We start from the raw sequence: 19,581 nt of genomic DNA on the forward strand, positions 1-19,581 counted from the left end.
GGGAGTCACTTATCTCTCCCCATTCTCCCAGACTTTTTTGTTCATTGTTGTTGTACTTGAGCTCACAAAATCTCACAAGTTTGAAGGAAACAAATCACAAGACCCCCAAAAAGGAGGCAATTCCTCGAGAGGATTAAGAGTGGGGCAAATTATTGCTCGTGAACTTATTTTGATATTCCAACCCTCAATCATGGAATAGTTTTGGTCTGGAAAACCTTATGAGCCATGGCTGAGGGAGCTGGGTTTTGTCAGTCCTAAGGAGACTCAATGAGGATTTATTTGCTCTCATAATTGTGGAATTTTGTTTGCATTACACCGGTGATACCTCACTTGCAGTACAGATTCTCTGTGATGTTTTCTGTGGGACGGGTTATGATTGTTACTATTTGGGACAATCTCATGTATGTGTCCAGCACTGTGGCACCTCTGTATTTTGGGAGTTATCTGTGGGAACAATTAATAATCGTGCCTTTGTTTCTTTCTCCTCAGAGAAACAACCAGACAGGGAGAAATACCTTTCGTTTTCTTTCTTTGTCCTCCGGGCTGATTATAGTAATCTGAAAGGAGGTTGTATTGAGGTGGGATCCAGCCTCTTCCACTGTGCCTGCAGCGAGGGGAGTGAAGGAAATGGCCTTGAGGCACTGGAGAGTCAGGCTAGATGGGTTTTTTTCAGTGTTTGGGTGGTCAGAACAGCTCAGCTAAGTGGTGGACTCACACTGGAGTGTGACATGCTTTAGGGCTCACAGCAGCACGGGGGATACACTGACAGTCCGATTTTAGCACCTTAAAGCTCTTTCCCCACCTCGCCGCCGCCCCGCCCTCAGCGGGGCCGCCCCGCCCTGAGGCGCCGCGCAGGCGCCGCCCCGCCCTTTGTGTGGGTCGGGCGGCGGCGCATGCGCCCTGCGCGTTTCCTGCCGCCCGTGTCCGAGCCGGGCCCGCTCGGCCTCTGCCGCCGCCGGAGCGGAGTCGCGTTGACTGCCCAGAGTCCGCGAGTCCCGCTCCGCCCCCAACGCCTCAGGTGAGTCCCGGCCGCGGCAGCCATGAGGAGTGAGCGATGTGGGCCCGCTGCTGCGAGGGGAGGGCGGGGGGGAGGCACCGCAGCATCGGTGCCCTGAGGGGCTGGGGACGCCCTGCTGAGGGTGAGGCGATGGGCGCCGCTCACGCCTTCGCCCTGAGGGGCCGGGAGAGGCGGGGTTGTGGAGGTGCTCCCATTTCCCCCGCTTGCCCCCCAGTTTCCCCCGCTGCACCCTCCAGCCGTGCCCTGTGTTGGCAGGGCCGCAGCCCGCAATCCGTGCCCATCCCGACAATTTATCCTGTTAATGGTGTCTTGTGTCAGGAGGCGCCCCAGCGGAGTCACCCCCCTGGGAAATCCGCGCTGAGTGACTCGGGAGGGGGTGACAGTGCTGGAAGCTTGTCCTTCACCGCAGGTGCTTCGCTTCCAGGTGTTTGGAAGTGGTGTAGGTGCTCCGAGAATAAGCAAGGATTCAAAAGATCCTTTTCTCGCTGTCGCACACACACACACACATATTCCATCTCCATTTCTGAGTCCGTATCCCGGCTGGTTGCTTGTCCAGGGTTGGGCTTTCACCAGGTATTTCTCACCCCACTGAGAGGTGACAGCAGCTGAGTCCTGTTCATCCCAACCTGGATCCTTTCAGGCCTTATACTGAAAGAACCGCTCTACAGGTTCAAGATTTCTTTTTTTTTTTTTTTTTCTCCGTTTTAAAATATTATCTTGAAACTCAAAGTCAGTTGCTTTCCTTTTGAAATAAATCTCAGGGAGAGCTGCATTAAGTACTTGGTAACAAAGTCATAGCTCCATGTGAGATTCTGAGGTTGGATGACACGAAGGCATTGAGGTTATTAATTTGTCAAGAATCATAAAGCCAGCAGCATTTTCCCTAATGAATTATGAGATGGATTTTGCCCATGTATTAGTAAGGAATAAATATAACTTGAAAACTTCTTTGCCTTCCCAAAGAAAATATCACTGTACCTATCAGGATACAGAAATAGCACTGCTTTTTGAGGTTATCATCACTGTTGTGTTTTATGGATTTGTAACCAAACCAAAATGGAAAAAGGTCACTTGTAGCCAGTTATGGAGCTCAAGTAACTGAATCAATGGGAAGGAATGGACCACACAACTTTGGGTTGGTTTTGGGAACAACTAAGTAAAAATACCTGAAGTAGGAGATAGGGTTGGACCATATTTTATATGTAATGTCAGTCTGTGAATAAAATACTACAGTTGTATTAGAAAGTATTTCAAAATAGCTGCATTCCTTGGGGAGAGGAGACTGGATATTTTTACATTTTATTTCAGAAAGAGTAGCAAAGGCTGAGCATTCTTTGTTGGTGGAACAGCTCTTGAACTTTTTCTGTATATGGAAATGTGCAGCTACTGAATGTTGGCAGGAGCTAAAGCAAGATCCTGGAAAAAGCACTTTGCAGTTGTGTTTTGCTTATATTCACATGTGGCATCTCAAATGATGGATGTCCAAGGGCAGAGGTAACCCAGATTATGGCAACATTTTCACGTTAGCAAAAAATAATCAATTATTTTGCCTAGGATTGTGTGTATTTAGAACTTCATTTGGTTGGTAGAATGTGATGTTTGTAAGAACTATGAAAATCATGCTGGTTAAAATTGTGAGCTGGACTATTGTTAAAAGTTGTATTTCAAGTACATTTGAAATGCACCCATAATTTGTATATTTTTAGAATAACAGTGCTCCATTTCCTTAAACAAAAAACTAAATAAAATAAAAAGCCTCTCCAGTTACTTGCATTGGTGAAATACTACCTCACCTCTGCCCCAAGATCCAGCACTTTCAAGGTATTTGTTAAACTGATGGTGTGACAGTAATTCCTGAGGCTCTGTAAGAGCATACTCATTCTTCTTTCACTCCTGAGTTTCTGTTGGATTGCCATTCATTTCCTGTTTGCTTCCAAATTCCTACCTTGTCCTGAAGTCTCCACCCTCTGCTAACATGGCCATACTTGGGTATGTTGTAATTCCAACTGGTGGGTGTGGATGTCTTGGAATGACATCACGGAGATAGTTCTTTTAAGATGGATATATGGGGGTAAAAATGCTTTGATCCATCAGGGAGTGATCAATTGCTGTGAAAATTAGTGGAATTTATGAAAGGAATGGACAAATCCAAGTTGGATGTATTGAACTGTGCATATTTTTATTATTGCAGGTGACCTTGAGTTTTTATAGTGTTATCTTCCATTCATTTATGCTGCTCTGGTTAATACAGCACATAGAATACTATGTTATAATACTTAGAATATTTTGATATCTGAAATAATTCAATGTCTAAAATATTTTAGTTTCAAAAGTATACTATTCCATGTCCTGTGTTAACCAAAGACAGCATAAATGGATGGAAGATAATATAACAAAAACATTTTAAACAACTATGTGTGTGTGGATGGATTTGCTTCCAATTGCAGATTTTCAGCACTGTCTCTTGTAACAGCCAAAAGTTAAAAGAGAAAATAGGTATTTTGCCTTTTTTAAACAAAATACTCACAAACTACAATGATTCAACTTGGTTTAATGTTTGAGTTTCATGGGGCAGAAGCCTGATTATCAAACAGTTCAATGCTAGAATTAATTTGAAGAAATTGCTAATTAGCTAATTACTAATCTTAGTAATTTTTCCCTAGGCTACATAAAAATGGTTTTATCAAATAATATATCAGCAGATCACAGTTACACATCAGTTTGGCTTCCTAAAAAAAGATTTTGTTGTGGTGCTGCCTGTGAGCCTGGATACAAGTCAAACTTTAGAACAGCTTACTGAGCTTTGTCCTAGATATTTATTTTTTTAATTACTCTATTTCCATAATAAAATTAATATTAGATTTCTTGAGGACCTGCTCTCTTGTCTGTGAGGATACACAAAGAAGCAAGTGTATCTGGCTTTTAGAGCAATTGCTATTAGCTAGCATGAGCAGGACAATGAAAATCCATCATCCTACTGAAAATATCTGGGGGTGTGACAGAGGCAGCTCTTGAGCAGCCTTATCATATTTATTAATTATATTTATTAAGTTGTGATCTGTAAATAAATTGTAACACTGCGCTGAAAGATGCTTGGTAACTGTTGAGGTTTAACTTTATTAATTCTCTCATTTTGAAGCGTTTTGTTTTCAATTTTACACTTTTCAGCCTTTTCACTTTTTACAACATAGGAATCTCTTGAACTCGGAATGTCTCTGCATCAGTTCCTGCTGGAGCCAATCACCTGCCATGCCTGGAACAGAGACCGTACCCGTAAGTAATAAGTTCATTTTTCTTTCTTTTTTTTTTTTTTTTTTTTTTTTTTTTTTTAATTGCTGTTTTCTTTCCACTGTCAGTTTTTGATCTTTTGATGTTCTGGGTCACTTTTAGGGAAGGGGTGATCAGATACATAGTTCTACCTTTTAAATGTTCTACTTATGATCCAAAAGGCTTCCAAATCTGAGCTTTTCTAAACCTATTGCAGGAACTCTGGCATGGGAGGTAATTGAGTCTTCCTGGTGTTCCACAAAGCTTTGCCTCTTAGCCAGGTTTTCTATATAATATGGATAGTTGTTTTCCAAATGTGTTGTGTTCCTGTGCAAATACTCATTGTATGTGTACCACTGTCAAACTGCCAGAGGAAAGGATTAGATGGGATTTTTGGAAGAAATTCTTCCCTGTGAGGGTAGGGAGGCCCTGGCACAGAATTCTCAGAGAAGCTGTGGCTGCCCCTGGATGTGTCCAAGGCTGGGTTGGATGGGGCTTGGAAAAACTTGGGATAGTGGAAGTTGTCCCTGCCCATGGCAGGGGGTTGGAGCTGGATGATCTTGAAGATGCCTTCCAACCCAAACCATTCCATGATTCTCTATGATTGTTGGAGATTTTCCAGGGATTTTGGCCCTCCATTTACAAAGCCCATGTAATGCTCTCAAATTTGTGAATAGAGGTTTTAGATGGGAAAAGTCTTTCCAGATATAGCATTTTCTATTAAAAAGCCTTCTGTACAATTGGATTGTTTTATTTCTTCTTTCAAGAGATTGCCATTAGCCCTAATAACCATGAAGTGCACATCTACAAGAAGAGTGGGAACCAGTGGGTGAAGGCTCATGAGCTGAAGGAACACAATGGACACATTACAGGTGAGATTGGCCTGAGCCAGACATGAAGTTTTCCAACCTCTCCTGTTTTCCCCAGTTGAGATTCTGAACAGATCTGCAAGTGTTGAGTAAATAGATCTTTTTATAGGTTGGCATTCCCACTTAGAGAGAGCCTTGCAGCAGTTTTCTGAACTGCATGCAGTGAATGTTAGGAAGAAAAGCTCTGTCTTATTTCCAGACATTTCAGTGGAGTTACTGAGCCATTTGTTCTTATCTATGGCTTATTTTTCATCCCTAATGACATAATGAGAACACATTCTCAGTCTGCTGAAGTAATCTGACTGTGTCACAGTGATGCATGCTGCTCCCTTTCAAGTGCAAGTACTAAAATTTCATTAGGTATACGACTGTAGCATTGCTTTGTAGTTTCCAACAACAATAAATACCTTTTTTAGGGACTATATAAACATTTGAAGTGATCAGTCCTGGACTTAGACCATCAGTGAGCATATTTATTTCAGGCCTAGAGTATCTGTACATCCCCAATGAAAATTAAGAAGAGCTACCATGTTGAGTCACAGGGTGTTATTTAAAAAAATGTGATTATCCTGTGGCAGTCTTTTCTGTTACTGGAGGGTTTTTTTCCATGGTGATATTTTTAAAAGGGCTTTATTCTCTTAAGGAAATGAAAATAATTTATACAAGCACTTACCCAAAGCATCACATTCTGTTCTCAGCACACTAATGGGCAGAAGTATTGGTCCAACAGCATTTTGCAGGAACTTTGTTCAATTTTTCCAATTCTTGCTGTCCAGGAGCACAACTGTACCTGCTTCTTTGTGAAGAGTCACTTGGGCTGCATTTCCAAATGAACTGTGTCCCCCCAAGACATTCTACTTGTATCTGTCAGTGTTAGAAGCCAAATATTCATGACTTGGGAATAGAGCTCTCCCTGCTTTCCTGCACAGTGTGTACCTTTGGAATACAAAGTGCTGTAGTGATGGTAAAGAGTGGAGTTAAGCTGTGGTTACACACAGGAGATCCACTGATCAAACTGCTTGTAACCCCTGACTGAGTGAGTCAGCTCCTGATCACAGGGGACAAGGTCCTTCTCTTGACTCAGGTTTGTGGTTTGTGGTGAGCTGCTTCTACTCACTCACAGGAAGAGCTTTCTTCACTCTCTTGCCTTAGTTTTCTGCTAAGCTAAAAATCTGAACTTGACATAAGTCAGAACAGCACCAGGGCTGGTGAGAGGAGGAGGTGGGCAGAAGGAGGAAAAAGAGGCAGGATGGTCCCTCTTTCAAAGGCAATGCTGGAGCTCCTGTAACTGTAGTTTCAGACTATCAGGCTCTTCACTTTTTAAGCATAAGCCTATTTTGAAATAAACAATTTAGGAATAATATGGTAACATTGGTACAAATTCTTTCTGCAGCTTTTATCCCACTTTCAGTTTGTGAGCTTAAGAGATGTTTTTAATACTAAATGTAATAATGGAAAGCCACTGACATAATTTGTGGCAGGAGAGTTGAGGTCTGCATCCCAAAGGATGCTAGAGAAAAGATGAAAAATAGTGTTACCATAAGACTTTCCAGTTGGGAACATCCTTCATTGCCTAGGAGGGGAAAGAAACAATGGCAGCCTTACCAAAGGTTTTGTTTTATTCTTTGAATTTTTTTTTTTTTTTTATTTTATTGGTAAGCCTTTCTTGTGGCACAACTTAAATAGGCATGGAGAAAATGTAAGGATTGTGTCAGTACATAAAAATTCATAATGTCTAACTAAAAAGCCCTGTTATCTAAACTTTAGATCATTGCTGAAGTCTGGCAGCAAGCACAAAATGTTGTTAGAGGTTGTGCAGTTTTAGAATTGCTGAGTTTCAGCTGTTGAGAGGGATCTTGCAGAAGTCAGAGGTTTTGAGGATGCTGGTGGACAGGCCCTGGCCGATCTGCAGAGCTCCACCTGTTGGCCAGCCCTCAATGCTTCCTCAGCCAGCAAATCCCTGGGATTTTGGGATCTGTGGTTTTGGTGAAAGCTAGAGGGAGATACAAGTATCCCTAACAGCTTGAAATAGCTCCTGAAGAATGAGATGAAGGAGAATGACAATAATAGTAACTGTCTCAGTGATCAGTTCATCAGGAACTGCAGTGACAGAGCAAGGAGGAATGGCTTCTGTCTGAGAGAGGGGAAATTTAGGTTAGATCTATGGCAAAATTCTTGCTTGTGAGGGTGATGAGGTCCTGGGTTGGATCCTGGGCTGCCCCAGGATCCATGGAATGTCCAAGGCCAGGTTGGACGGGGCTTGGAGCAACCTGAGATAGTGCATGAGAGTTTGCAGATTCCTTTCCACCCCAAACCATTCTGGGATTCTGCGAGATGATCTGTGTTTTGCCTTGTAAAGCAGACAGCATGAATGAATTGCCATGACCTCTTCACTTGCAGGGATTGACTGGGCCCCCAAGAGCGACCGCATCGTGACGTGCGGCGCCGACCGCAACGCGTACGTGTGGAGCCAGAAGGACGGCGTGTGGAAACCCACCCTCGTCATCCTCAGGATCAACCGCGCCGCCACCTTCGTCAAGTGGTCTCCCCTGGAGAACAAATTTGCTGTGGGAAGTGGAGCTCGACTCATATCTGTGTGCTACTTTGAGTCTGAAAATGACTGGTGAGCTGGTTTTGTAGCTTTAAGGTCTGCATGGCGAAGCTGAAGCTGTTTGGTGTTGGGTTACTGTTTTATTAATTCCTAAAATATTCATTTTGTGGACTTCAACATTTGGGGAAAAAGTTTCTCTCTCTTCTTCACTCTACTGTAGCACCTAAAGGCCTTTGACTTTGCCTATTTTCAGACAGTACAAGTTGGCGTGGATGTGTTCTGCCTGATTGCCATAAACATATGTTGCTTTTCTAAAAGTGCAAGAATTTCTGCAGAGTAAAGATTCCGTTACTACAACTATATGGTTGAAAAAAGATAAATATTTTCTTCCCTCTCTTCGTGCCAGAATGAGTGAAGAAATCTTCACTTGAGTCTTTCTTCCATGTCCATCATTTTGGGCTGTTTCTTGTCATTGGAGGTTTGAGTCTGTCACTTCTCCAGAGTGACCTGTTAGAAGATTTTTGAGTTGTCATCAACCTGTTCTGCATTTTCTCAAGTACCTTTATCCAATTTATAGATTTCACATAGGAATATTACAAGTATTTCACCTTTAACATTTTTCTCATTTTATCATCTAAACTTTATGCTGCTGATCTTCTCCCTTTGTAGCTGCACATGTTGGAGCCACATGTGCTATTATCATCTGTAGCTGAAATCAGTGTGTGGAGTATCTTACTTTGGTTTGCATAAACAGGCACAAAAGCACAGGTGTCCTGTGTGCAGTCTGCCATGTGGAGATGAAAAACAATGACACCATCTGCAAAATACATTTTAAAGACTGTTTTGGACTTTTATGCTTTCCAGCATGTTCACTTATCGATATTTTTTTCTCTGCCTTGTTTGTCTGCAAAAGAATCAAGACTCCATATGCTAAAGAAATATAATTTGTAAATTGTGAGCCTTAAAACTTGTGCCTGATAGAAGTAAAATCAAAGAAAAAGCACTGTCATCTCAAAGGCCATCAAGTGAATAATAGATTTCATTACTAGTTTGTAAATAGTTCAGATAAACCAAATCTGCTGAGACATATTTAGGCCAGTATTGATGCATTCAGCAGCAGGACCACTTTGCACTGCACTGCAGATAATTGAGATGAATGCACTGGTTGGGTCATTGGCAGTCCCCCCATTTTCTTGTTGTGTTTTATAGTTATTATATTTTTAAACAGTAGAAAAGTCAATAGGCAAGAGATGTGACTATAAAACTCATTGGAAGGACTGGAGAAGGACTTGTACTTGGTGATGATGAAAACAGTGCTGCTTAGCTCAGTGTCACAGTCACAGCTGACCTTGTGTTCACTGGGGGAAGAGACCTGGCAATTCCTGTGCAAAATTCACATCAAGGAGTTCCATCTGATGCATTATAAAAACTAATTTGTAAGGGAGTAGGACTTAGCTGAGGAGATACACATTTAATGAGTTTGTTCATAATATTTGAAAGTTTAATTAAGCTAACCATAAAGTTCACAGATTGCACAAGGATGTGAAGGGTTTGGACATGAAGTTTTTTTCCAAAATGATGTGTTCAGTCATTGACAAGGAGTGATCTTTTTGAGGAGTGCTTCATGGATTTGTGGGAATCAGCTAAAAGATGTTCATGTAAATTGTATGTCTTATTTTAGTTTGGTTTTGTTTTAGGTGGGTGAGCAAACACATTAAAAAGCCCATTCGTTCCACTGTCCTCAGCCTGGACTGGCACCCCAACAATGTCCTGCTGGCTGCAGGATCCTGTGACTTCAAGTGCAGGTGAGAAACCAAAACATCTATCTACAGTTTGGATTACTGGATCAAATCAGTAGCTTGAGCATGTTGATCAGGTATTTGCACTTCCTATTAGAATAAAATGTTTCTCATTGTGTGCTGTCATTGGTACCAAAATAAAACATCCAGCTTGAGAAATGTTGGCTTTGGTGCTGCTGTGTCCTGGCTTTGGACAGGCAGCATGGATGTGCTGAGGGACACACCTGAATTTGGGGAATTGGTGGGTTCCTGCCCAGCATTACACAGCATTTAGGCTGAGAGCTGGTCATTAGGCTGAAGTTGGATTAGCAGGTGTTGTCTTGTAGAACATCAACACTGCTAGTTAGAGTTTAAAAAACAATATCCTAATGGTGCAGTTCCAAAATTTAAAGTAACTGGCCATTTCCAAAGATGCTGTCCCATCTTTTTGTTCTCTGAGTCCCTTGTTTCCTCCCCTTTGCCTGTAGGTAGCAGTGTCAAGGAATTGATCCACCTATAACTACACAATAAAAGAGATTTTTTTGAAGACCATTAAAAAAAAAAAAAAAGGCTGTTAAAGGCAGATTGGCTGAGAGATAGATGAGAGAGACTTTGCAACTGATTGTGAAATTAGAGGGTGAGGGATGGGCCCTGCAAACTGCTCTGTGCTGAGTGATTGGGGTCACTGCAGGGAAGTCTGCAGGGCCTGACTTGAATCCACATTGACTTAATCACTTGTACCTTGAATGATAATGAAAGCTTCTTTTCTTAAATTCTTTATGTAATAGGGCAATTTTTAAGCTTCAAAGTGTGTACTAAAAATGACTAAGAAGGAGTGGGAGGGGGAGGTGGGACTGACTATTACATTCCTTATTTCAGAATGAAACCCTTGCATCTAAACCCCATCCTTTGAGAGCTTTTAATGTAAGGAGAGATGTTACATGGAAGCTGGGAAAGAGAGGGGAGAGTTGTCTCCCCTTTCCTGCCTTATTTCCAGTTTTAATTAAACTGTATGTATTCACTTACTGTCACAAAACAAGTGATGTGAAACAGAAGCAACTGCATTTCACATGTGGAATTTTTAAAATTTGGTTTCATAAAGGACCTCAAGACTTTGACATAGGTCACCTGGAGTTTTTGTGTAGATGTGTCCTACCTAAACCATTCTGGGATTCTAGGATTCTGTTCCTTCCCCAAAACCATTGAAAATTATTCTCTTTTGTAAATGATGAATACAGCTCTCTAGAATTCCAGTTCTCCCTTCAGTTCCATATTAAAAAAAAAGATAAAGATACCTGAAGTGTATGCCTGTTCTGATGGAAATTAGGAAAGAGATCTGCCAGAGCCACTGCCACATAATAAGCAGCTAAGTGGGAAGCATTTTGGAGAAGGAATGGAGGGCAGAAGGCTGCAAATTGCTGGGTATTCAGCAGAGTCTTTTGGTGCTTGGCCAAGATAAATGAGCTCCCCTTATATTTATCTGAAAGATAGATGTACCTGTAGCTACAAGCACCACATTAGTATAATTTTATGTTCTAGCTGAGGGAATGAAAGTTGTTTCCCAAGAATCTTTGAAGGTTGGGGCTTTAAGCTGAGGTGATTTTGGTTTTAAAAGACAGGGAGATTTTAATAATGGTAAAGACTTCTTATATTTTTAACTATCAGTTAAATTCAAGGTCTTCCCTACTTAGGTATGATTTTTCTTCCTTGTGTCAAAAGGCTGTTGCTTTAAACATCTTGTCCTACTTCCATACATTAAGAAGTATCCATCCTTTTAGGTGGCTCTATAAAATTTTAAAGGATTATCATTAGATTATATTTAAACTGATAGAGCCAAATATATATCCATACTTAATTCCCTGAAAATCTGTACCTAATATAGCTGCAGTTAAACCTTTCTCATTCCAAATGAGCTGCTTTATTGAAATAAGCTGAATATAGGTACTTTTGGAACTGCTTACCCCACACATACAAAAGATACAAAAAACAGGGAAGGGAGAGCTACATTTTCCTTAAACTCACTATAAAAAAATTCTTGTTTGTGTGTGGCTACAACCATGAATATTTGATCATAGTTTTTCATTTATGCTGATTTTTTTTTTCCCCTCTGGTAGTAGCTTGGTGTAGCTGCCTTGCCCCTCCTGTTCAATGGACTCAAATCCTATGGTTGTGACGTCCCAACAAATTCCATGGTAACAGTCAAGAACACCATATTGTGGCATGTCTGAATCATGCAGAAGGAATTTGATGAAAGGGGGAGGCTTTCTATTTAAACATATCTTGAAAATTGTAGTGCTGGGAGAAAAAAAAAAAAAAAAGCCAAACCTATAAAAACATTGCAGTATTTCAGGTTTTCAAGGCATTGTTGCAATAATGAGCCGGAAGAAGGTGGCTCAGAGCTCTTTTGCTGGCATTAGAACATCACATCTCTTTCTTTGAAACCCTGCTAAAACAGGAATGTTCTTAAAAAGTGGGTAATTTTGTAGGTGTTTGTATTAGCTTCTAATTATACAGTGCCATTCCTGGGTTTTCTCTAACTGAAGGATTGACTCAGGAGAGCTGTTAACAGCACGAAAGGATGAAAGGGAAATCTTGGCACGGGGAAAAATGCACTGACAACGTGTATTTTTGTGCCATCTTCTGGAAAAAAGGGAGAGGGCTACAAGAACAGCATTTATGAGAAACCTGTGTGCTTGACATCCTTTGTACTGCTGCTTTCTCCCTGCATGCTGCTGCTTCCAGGCTTGTTTAAAGACACCAAAATATTTTATTTTAGGAGAACCAGGACACGTCTCTGCTTCCAACACAAACACATCCCGTGCTCCCAGGAGCTTTGTCCTTTGTTCACACCAAAATCTTTTTATTTGCAGGGTGTTCTCTGCTTACATTAAGGAAGTGGATGAAAAGCCAGCCAGCACACCCTGGGGCTCCAAGATGCCTTTTGGGCAGCTGATGTCAGAATTTGGGGGCGCAGGCAGCGGAGGGTGGGTGCACAGCGTGAGCTTCTCCGCCAGCGGCAACCGCCTGGCCTGGGTCAGCCATGACAGCACCGTGTCAGTGGCTGATGCCTCCAAAAACATGATGTGAGTATCCTGGTATTGTCAGCCTGATGATGCTAAAGGGTGTTTTCCAACCTTAATGATTCCGTGATTCTGTGTGGAATGTTGGGCTGGCAAGCTCGTGCCTCTGTTGCCTCTTTTACTGTGGATTCCAGGAGTCTCTTCGAGGCTGGTATAAATATTTTATAAATAAGGTTGTTTCTGTGAATTTTACATTATATAATTTTAAATCTTTGTAAAAGTCCCTTGGTGAGGGTGTAGCCCATTTTTGGGGGGGGGGGAAAAAGAGGCATTTGTGAAAAAAAGGAATGCTCCACTGAGTAACCAGAGAAACAATACTTCCTTTTCCAAAACAATACTTGCAATACGAAATATTCCAAACAATATTCTATACAATATTCCCGATTCAAAGAGAATCCATGAACCTGCTTACTCCAAAACTTAGACTCCATCCCCAATCAGGATCTGGAAAATAAGGTGTTCATGAAATATTAATTCCAACCTCTGTCCTTAGGATAATGCTGATGCAAGATTCCAACTTGCACCTTCCAATCCAACAAAATATTTTACTAACAATTGCTCCTTCTGCTCCTCCTCTTGATCTGCATAACTTTGCAGTGTCCTTGGCATTCCAGCCAGGAAGGATGAGATTCTCCATATATTTTGGTAGCAGAAGTCTCTGGGGTCATCCAGGCATTGCTGGGATTCATTTTGAAGTGTGGTTCTGATCACTACAGTTGTACAAGTACCTGGCAGGAAACATCAGTCATTATAAAGTGTTTAAGAATTCTCTTTATTTGTCATTAAATGGCAAAAATTTAAATGAACACCAAGGCTTTTTCCCTCTGCAAAGATGTCAAGCATCAAAACTTCAAGTTTTTAAATATTCAAATGAAATTAATATCTTCATCAATACAGACATTTTTGGGGCTATTCCTTTTAAACTCTTGGCCCTGTTTATACACAAATTTGTTAGCATTAGCCTTTCACCTGGAATACTTGATTTTGTTATAAATCTTCCAGCACACTTTCATTAGGCTGTAACTTTTCATTACAAATTACAACCTTCTGTTGTCACCACAGGACAGCCGAGCTACCATGACTTTTCCAACCATCCTTGTTGGGAACGGTGCCTATTTTTGGTTAGAGCTGAAAATGAGAGGTTTCAGTGAATCCCTCTAACAAATGTCCTTGTGCTCAGGGTTTCGCAGCTGAAAACAGAGTTCCTCCCACTCCTGAGCGTGTCCTTTGTCTCCGAGAACAGCGTGGTGGCAGCTGTAAGTGAATGTTATTCCTCCTTCTAGAGCTTTGTCGTGTTTTGGAGGGGGAGGAAAACCCCAAACTTTTCACAGTTAGTAATACTAATAAACAACCTCTGCCCTGGTGTCAGTGTTTGGGAATGCCCAGGGCAGGGTGGGAATGCTGAGGTGGTGTTTCCTGATGGATTTTTGCTTGCAGGGCCACGACTGCTGCCCAATGCTCTTCAACTGTGACGACCGTGGCTTGCTGAGCTTCGTTTCCAAACTCGACATTCCCAAACAGAGCATCCAGCGCAACATCTCGGCCATGGAGCGCTTCCGGAACATGGACAAAAGAGCCACCACGGAGGATCGTAACACCACCCTGGAGACCCTGCACCAAAACAGCATAACGTGAGTTATACAGGGAGTGTTCTCCATGCCCAGGGGCAGACGTGGTTCAGCTGGAGCAGTGCTCCTGTAGAAAGTGCAGTTTTCCTCTGAAGGTCCAGGGATGATGTGGAAAGGTCTGGCTTTCCACTGGAATCCAGTGGAAAGACCATAACTTGCTGTCCAAAATCTCAATTTTTATCTATGTAGGAAAGGCTTGGCTCCTCCCCCTGGCTGAGCATCTCCAAATGGGATGATGTAATTTTAGTAGGACCTAATGGCCCAGCAGCAGATTATATCTTCCTGAAGGGAGGATGGGTTGTGGAAAAGATAAAGATGATTGCCCCAACTTGTCTTAAATATGGCCCATTAGCAGATAATATGTGCCATAGAGATAAGGGTCACCCAACTTCAAGAAATGGTGATAGAATACACATTTCTGGCCACATCAACCCAATACATTATCCACCCCTTATTCTATTCCCATCTGCATTATGAAAAATCCTTACACTCAGTTCTCACATAAAATTAGGTTTCCCTGCAGTACACAATGGGTTTCCCTATCTTTCTGCATTACCTACCAAGAACAATTCCCAGTGGGTTTCTGCAAACCCTCAGGTTTGCTGGAGCAGAAGGTTGTAGCTGGTGTCCCTTTTTCCCTGTGGTCTTTCCCTAGCAACTCTCTGTTTCTGGGATTTATGTGCTGCTGGAGTTAATCATTGACATGGCTACGGCCGTTTGCTCGTGGTTAATGTGTTGTGTACCTTGGCCACAGCTTATCAAATATGTGGGTTGTTCCCAAGAGGCTGGTGCAAAATCCAGTCAGAAAAATCCACCTGAAATTCACATCCCGGCTTCCTATTCTGGATATTACTGCCATGTGTATTTATTTATTATGTAGCACTGTTTTCAAACTGAAAGAGGGGAAATTTAAGTTAAACATACAGAAAAAGCCTTCCCTGTGAGGGTGGGGAGGCCCTGGCACAGATTGCCCAGAGAAGCTGTGGCTGCTCCTTCCTGGAAGCTTTCAAGGCCAGGCTGGAGCAACCTGGGGTAGTGGAAATTGTCCCTGCCCATAGCAGGGAGCTGGACTGGATTAGCTTTAAGGTCCCTTCCACCCCAAACCATTCCATGATTCTGTTAATCAAAAGGATTCATTCAGGTTAATTGGGTAAAATATCTTCACATTAAAAAAAAAAATTAAAATTTGGTGATCCCAGAGGATGTAGAGCAATTTCTCTTTGTTCAAGGAAAACATTTAGTCTCACTAAGCCAGTAAAAGGCTTTCAGCATTTTTTTCTTGGCTTATTTCTCTGAGGCATTCTACCAAGAATCTAGTGTAGGTTCTGGTATAGTCATGTCTCCATCTGAAAGAGTAGGAGTAGAATTCAACCCAAATTTCCCAGTTTTCTGGCTCTCTGGAATGGGTGTTGGAGCTCTCACTCTCTGTTTGCAGCCAAGTGTCTATTTATGAGATAGACAAACGGGATTGTCGGAAATTCTGCACCACCGGCATCGATGGAGCAATGACCATCTGGGATTTTAAGGTAAAAATGTGCTTTCACTACCAAGTTTATGGGAACTAGCTGGAGTGATGGGTTTTTTTATTTTTTTAATCTTTAGTATCAACTCTTGGAGCTCAGCCTCAAGCCAGGTTTTAGTAGCAGCAGGAAATCCAGACTGGAATATCCAAAACCATTAATGAAGTCCATAAAAAAACCGATCCAAGAATCTGCATAAATGCAGATGCAGTTTGTTAAGCAGATGGTGCTAGTACAGACATTTTTTTAATAGAATTACTAAATGTCCCTGTAGGAATCCCCTTAATTCTTTGATTCTTCAGCCTCAGCTACAGCTGGGCTAGAACTATTCATACAACACAACCCCTGCCTTTTCCTTCTCCCATCTCAATGGACTCTGCTTATTGTCCTGCTGCAGAACATGGTCCTGTCCTCTCAGAATTAACTTACCCAAGGAGAAAGAAGTTGTCTCTAACAGCTGGGAAATAGAAGCATGAAAATCCTAAATGGGTGTACAAATGTCCATGCTTGCTTTGCCCAGGCCTGGCCAGCAGAGGTCCCTGTTGGCCTTCCCAAAACTGAGATATGGGCTCTGATTTAGGGAAAGAATAGATTGTGTTCTGTGGTGCCAGAGTGCTCTGGTGGGGACTAGAGTCAAGCAAGAAGTTGAGGTGATTTCTAAGCTGCTTTAGTGCAGTTTCAGGTCTGTATCAGTGGCCTGTACATGCCTGAGTTTGAAAGGAGTGACTGTTGTGGTCTCTGGCTTTTGCATTAGGAGGAAATCCTTTACTTCTTCTGTGAGGCTGGTGGGGCCTTGGCACAGGTTACCCAGAGAAGCTGTGGCTGCCCCATCCCTGGAGGTGCCCAAGACCAGGCTGGATGGGGCTTGGAGCAACCTGGGAATGTGGCAGGTGTCCCTGCCATGGCAGGGGCAGGAATGGGATGATCTTTAAGGTCCCTTCCAACCCAAACCATTCTGGGATTCTATTACTCCATCTAATTTCAAATGCTCATGTTTTTTACTTGGTTTTGTTAGCATTTACACTGTGTTATTCAACCCAAGCTACTGCAGCAGATTGTAATTACAATTTTTTTCTCTCCTTCAAGACTTTAGAGTCCTCCATCCAAGGGCTACGAATCATGTAAAGATGGATTTCCATGATCTAGCAGGACAAACTGCTTGACAGAATGCAGCTCCCACATCTGCACAAACCTGAAAAGGGAGGAGGAGGAGGAAGGTGAAATATTTGGAAACACTGAGAAAATACAGCTTGGCAGATTTTCTTTTGAATCTAAATTTGGTGAATTGTGTTGGTTTCAAAATCAGCTGTGATTGTTCTTTTTTTTTTTTCGGTTGGTTGTTTCATTCCATTCTTTACCAAAGCTGCTCCTTAAGTAGTTTATTGCAGGAAGTTATGAATCACTAACTTAAAAGGGGAATTTTATGTAAATTGTCTGCTAGAAATAATAATAATAATAATAAAAAAGAGAAAAACTGATTCTTTGTTTTGATGCTTATTGATTTTAAAACGGTTATTAAGGAAATTGGAAGAGAGAGTGGGAAAAACCCTGCACTGATATTTTATGGCCTTAAAACAGGAAAAGTTCATCTTAACTGAAAGGTTCTAAGATTTACAGACCTGGAGCTCTGATAATTTGGATGTGAAGATTCAGATGAGCTTCTTCCAGGGGAATTCTCCCCTTGAGGTGCTGATTTTGGAGGATGAATGAAATCTATCCTGCTTCTCTTCATTCTGTCTGCCTTGCATTTAATCCATAACAACAGCAAATTAACCTGAAGGTCTTTTTTGTTGTCTGCTCAGTGGGTCACATTTTTCCAAAGTGACCAGAATTATTTGTAGTTGCCTTTGGGACTGGTCCCAGGGCAGTGCCCAGGGGACAGAATGGAAAGCTCTGTGTGGAAGGTGAGAAAATAATCTGCTGAGCCTTGTCTGGGGAAGACAAATTAAAAGCAAATCCCTTGGTAAGTCCATGAAACTTGAAGGCTGGGGAATCACCACCCCTGGAGATGTTCAAGGAACAAATGGACGTGGCATTCAATGCTCTGAGCTGGTTGGCAAGGTGGGGATTGCTCACAGGATGGGCTTGATGAACTTGGTGGTCTTTTCTACCCTCAGTGGTTCTGGGGTTCTGTGTCCTGTTAGAGCTGGGCTCTCAGCCTGTAAAATCCTGTATTTATAATGACTGGTGGGCAAATGAAGCTCCAGCCAGAGGTGTCAGCGTGGTCTGGCTGCTGTGCTGATCCTTTGTCCCCAGGTACCTTTTGCAGTTCAGCTTCAGCCTCAGGAGCTCATGGAGGCATTTGCTCAAATTTATTCACAGGGTGTAGCTCCTCCTCACTGTGTTGCTGCACTGCTGTGCTCTGAGGGGATTAGCTGGCTCATGGCATTGCTTTGCAAAACTTAAGATGGTCATTTCTGCAGAAAATGCAGAAGTGTCTTAAAAAAACCTCAATGACTAAATTCACCACTTCCCGTGAAACCTGAGTTGTTTCATACCCTGCTCGTTTCTCATCTGGGGGGCTGAAAGAGGAGGGTGGAAGATCAGCTCTGAGTAGCAGCCACTGTTCTCCATCACAGAGCTGGATCTTTCTCTGTTTTCTTTGTGTCTCCCACCTTCTCCCCTGGCAGTCAGGCTTGGCTTTGCAATTTCCTCTCCCTCCTAAATATAAAATAATGAGTGTTTAATTTCTTGCAGTCAAGGGATCTGGGGGGTAGCACGGCTGGGATGGATGGTCTGGGAATCAGGGAATACTCACTGGAGCCTGCCTGCCACACTCCCCAAACTCAGAATCGCTGCTGCTCATCATTTGCACTCCCCCAACCCCAGAGAAAACCCCACCAGAAGTGTCCCCATGTCCCCAGTGTCTGCAGTGGGACAGTTCCTCTACAGCATTTTTGAGGATGTGACGTGCTGCGGGGGCAGGAGGATCTTCCCACTTCAGAAACAGAAGAAAAAGCAGGTAAAGGGTTTGCAAATGTGAACGGGCTCTGGCAGAGGCCCAGCAGGGCAGAGCCTCCATCCCTGACTTCCAGATGCCAAATTTTCCCCCCGTGGAGCCCTGGAGAGCCCCAAGCAGGGTTCACAAGCAGTGGAGGCAACTCATGGCACTCCAAGCAGGAGCAGCCTGGAGATGGGAGCAAGGAGGAAAGGGCATGGCAGGTACAGAACAGGGGTCACACTGTTCTCTCCCTCCCCTTAGTGATGTACCCCAAATCCTCTTGCAGAAGTTAAAACTGTCCCACAGTTCAATCCCATCCCTGGCTGGGAGACATCTCAGAGTCTCCCCGTGTCTGCAGGGATTGTGACACATGAAATTTACCCCAGCTCTGGATGAGGATCAGGAGCGAGGGGCTGCCCCCTCTGTGCTCCCCTTTTACCTGCAGCTGACCCCTCCCGTGGGGATCGATTCTGCAGCGCTGCCAATACCAGGTTATTGTATCCCTGAATTCCAGGATATTGTATTCAAATCCTGCAGCTGAGAAGAGCTCCTGCCCTCGCTGCACAGGACCCCAGCTGGGACATCACTCAGAGAGGGAAGGAGTGAGTGCATCCAGGCAGGAATGGGATGAAAATTAGCTGTTCTGAAGCAGGAGGTGATAAAAGCAGAGGGCTGATGTCTGGTGCGTGGGGATACAGGCACGGTGCCCGCAGCCCCCTGGGACCGGGTCCCTCTGGGCTCTGTGGGATGCAGGAACCAGCAGCAGCTGCTGCCGAGGGCGGCCGGATCCAGGCTCCGCGGGGTCCCGCGGGTCTCCCCGGCCGTGGGAGGTGATGCCGACGGGTGTTTCGCCCCGGGTGGGCTCCAGGCACGGCTGGTCCCTGGTAGGGGAGTCCCCTTCCCTCCGAAACGCATCGGGGGCCGGGGGT

The 19,581-nt window shown here is 43.1% G+C and overlaps 1 protein-coding gene across 2 annotated transcripts; it reads left to right on the forward strand.

The window, feature by feature from the left end:
* The first annotated feature begins 869 nt into the window (after positions 1 to 869).
* Positions 870 to 17,189, forward strand: ARPC1A (actin related protein 2/3 complex subunit 1A). Of its 2 annotated transcripts, none has more exons than XM_079320583.1 (10): positions 870 to 1,018; positions 4,210 to 4,291; positions 5,053 to 5,157; positions 7,555 to 7,777; positions 9,403 to 9,510; positions 12,354 to 12,566; positions 13,744 to 13,819; positions 14,001 to 14,194; positions 15,627 to 15,717; positions 16,798 to 17,189. In XM_079320583.1, the coding sequence occupies exons 2-10, from the start codon at positions 4,228 to 4,230 to the stop codon at positions 16,834 to 16,836; spliced, it is 1,113 nt and encodes a 370-aa protein (XP_079176709.1). In that variant the 5' UTR covers positions 870 to 1,018; positions 4,210 to 4,227; the 3' UTR covers positions 16,837 to 17,189. The 2 variants fall into 2 exon arrangements, with proteins under 2 accessions (XP_079176709.1, XP_079176708.1); XM_079320582.1 differs by having other exon boundaries at positions 878 to 1,018; positions 4,187 to 4,291.
* Positions 17,190 to 19,581: the final 2,392 nt, after the last annotated feature.

Source organism: Erithacus rubecula (assembly GCF_903797595.1).
Source record: "Erithacus rubecula genome assembly, chromosome: 17".
Lineage (NCBI taxonomy): Eukaryota > Metazoa > Chordata > Aves > Passeriformes > Muscicapidae > Erithacus > Erithacus rubecula.

What these genes read in the sequence shown, in the direction of transcription:
- ARPC1A (XM_079320583.1), top strand. Translation starts at nt 4,228, where the DNA reads ATGTCTCTGCATCAGTTCCTGCTGGAGCCAATCACCTGCCATGCCTGG. An exon ending in TCCTGTGACTTCAAGTGCAG is followed by an intron (nt 9,511 to 12,353) that starts GTGAGAAACCAA and finishes TTTTATTTGCAG; the next exon opens with GGTGTTCTCTGCTTACATTA. An exon ending in TGACCATCTGGGATTTTAAG is followed by an intron (nt 15,718 to 16,797) that starts GTAAAAATGTGC and finishes CTCTCCTTCAAG; the next exon opens with ACTTTAGAGTCCTCCATCCA.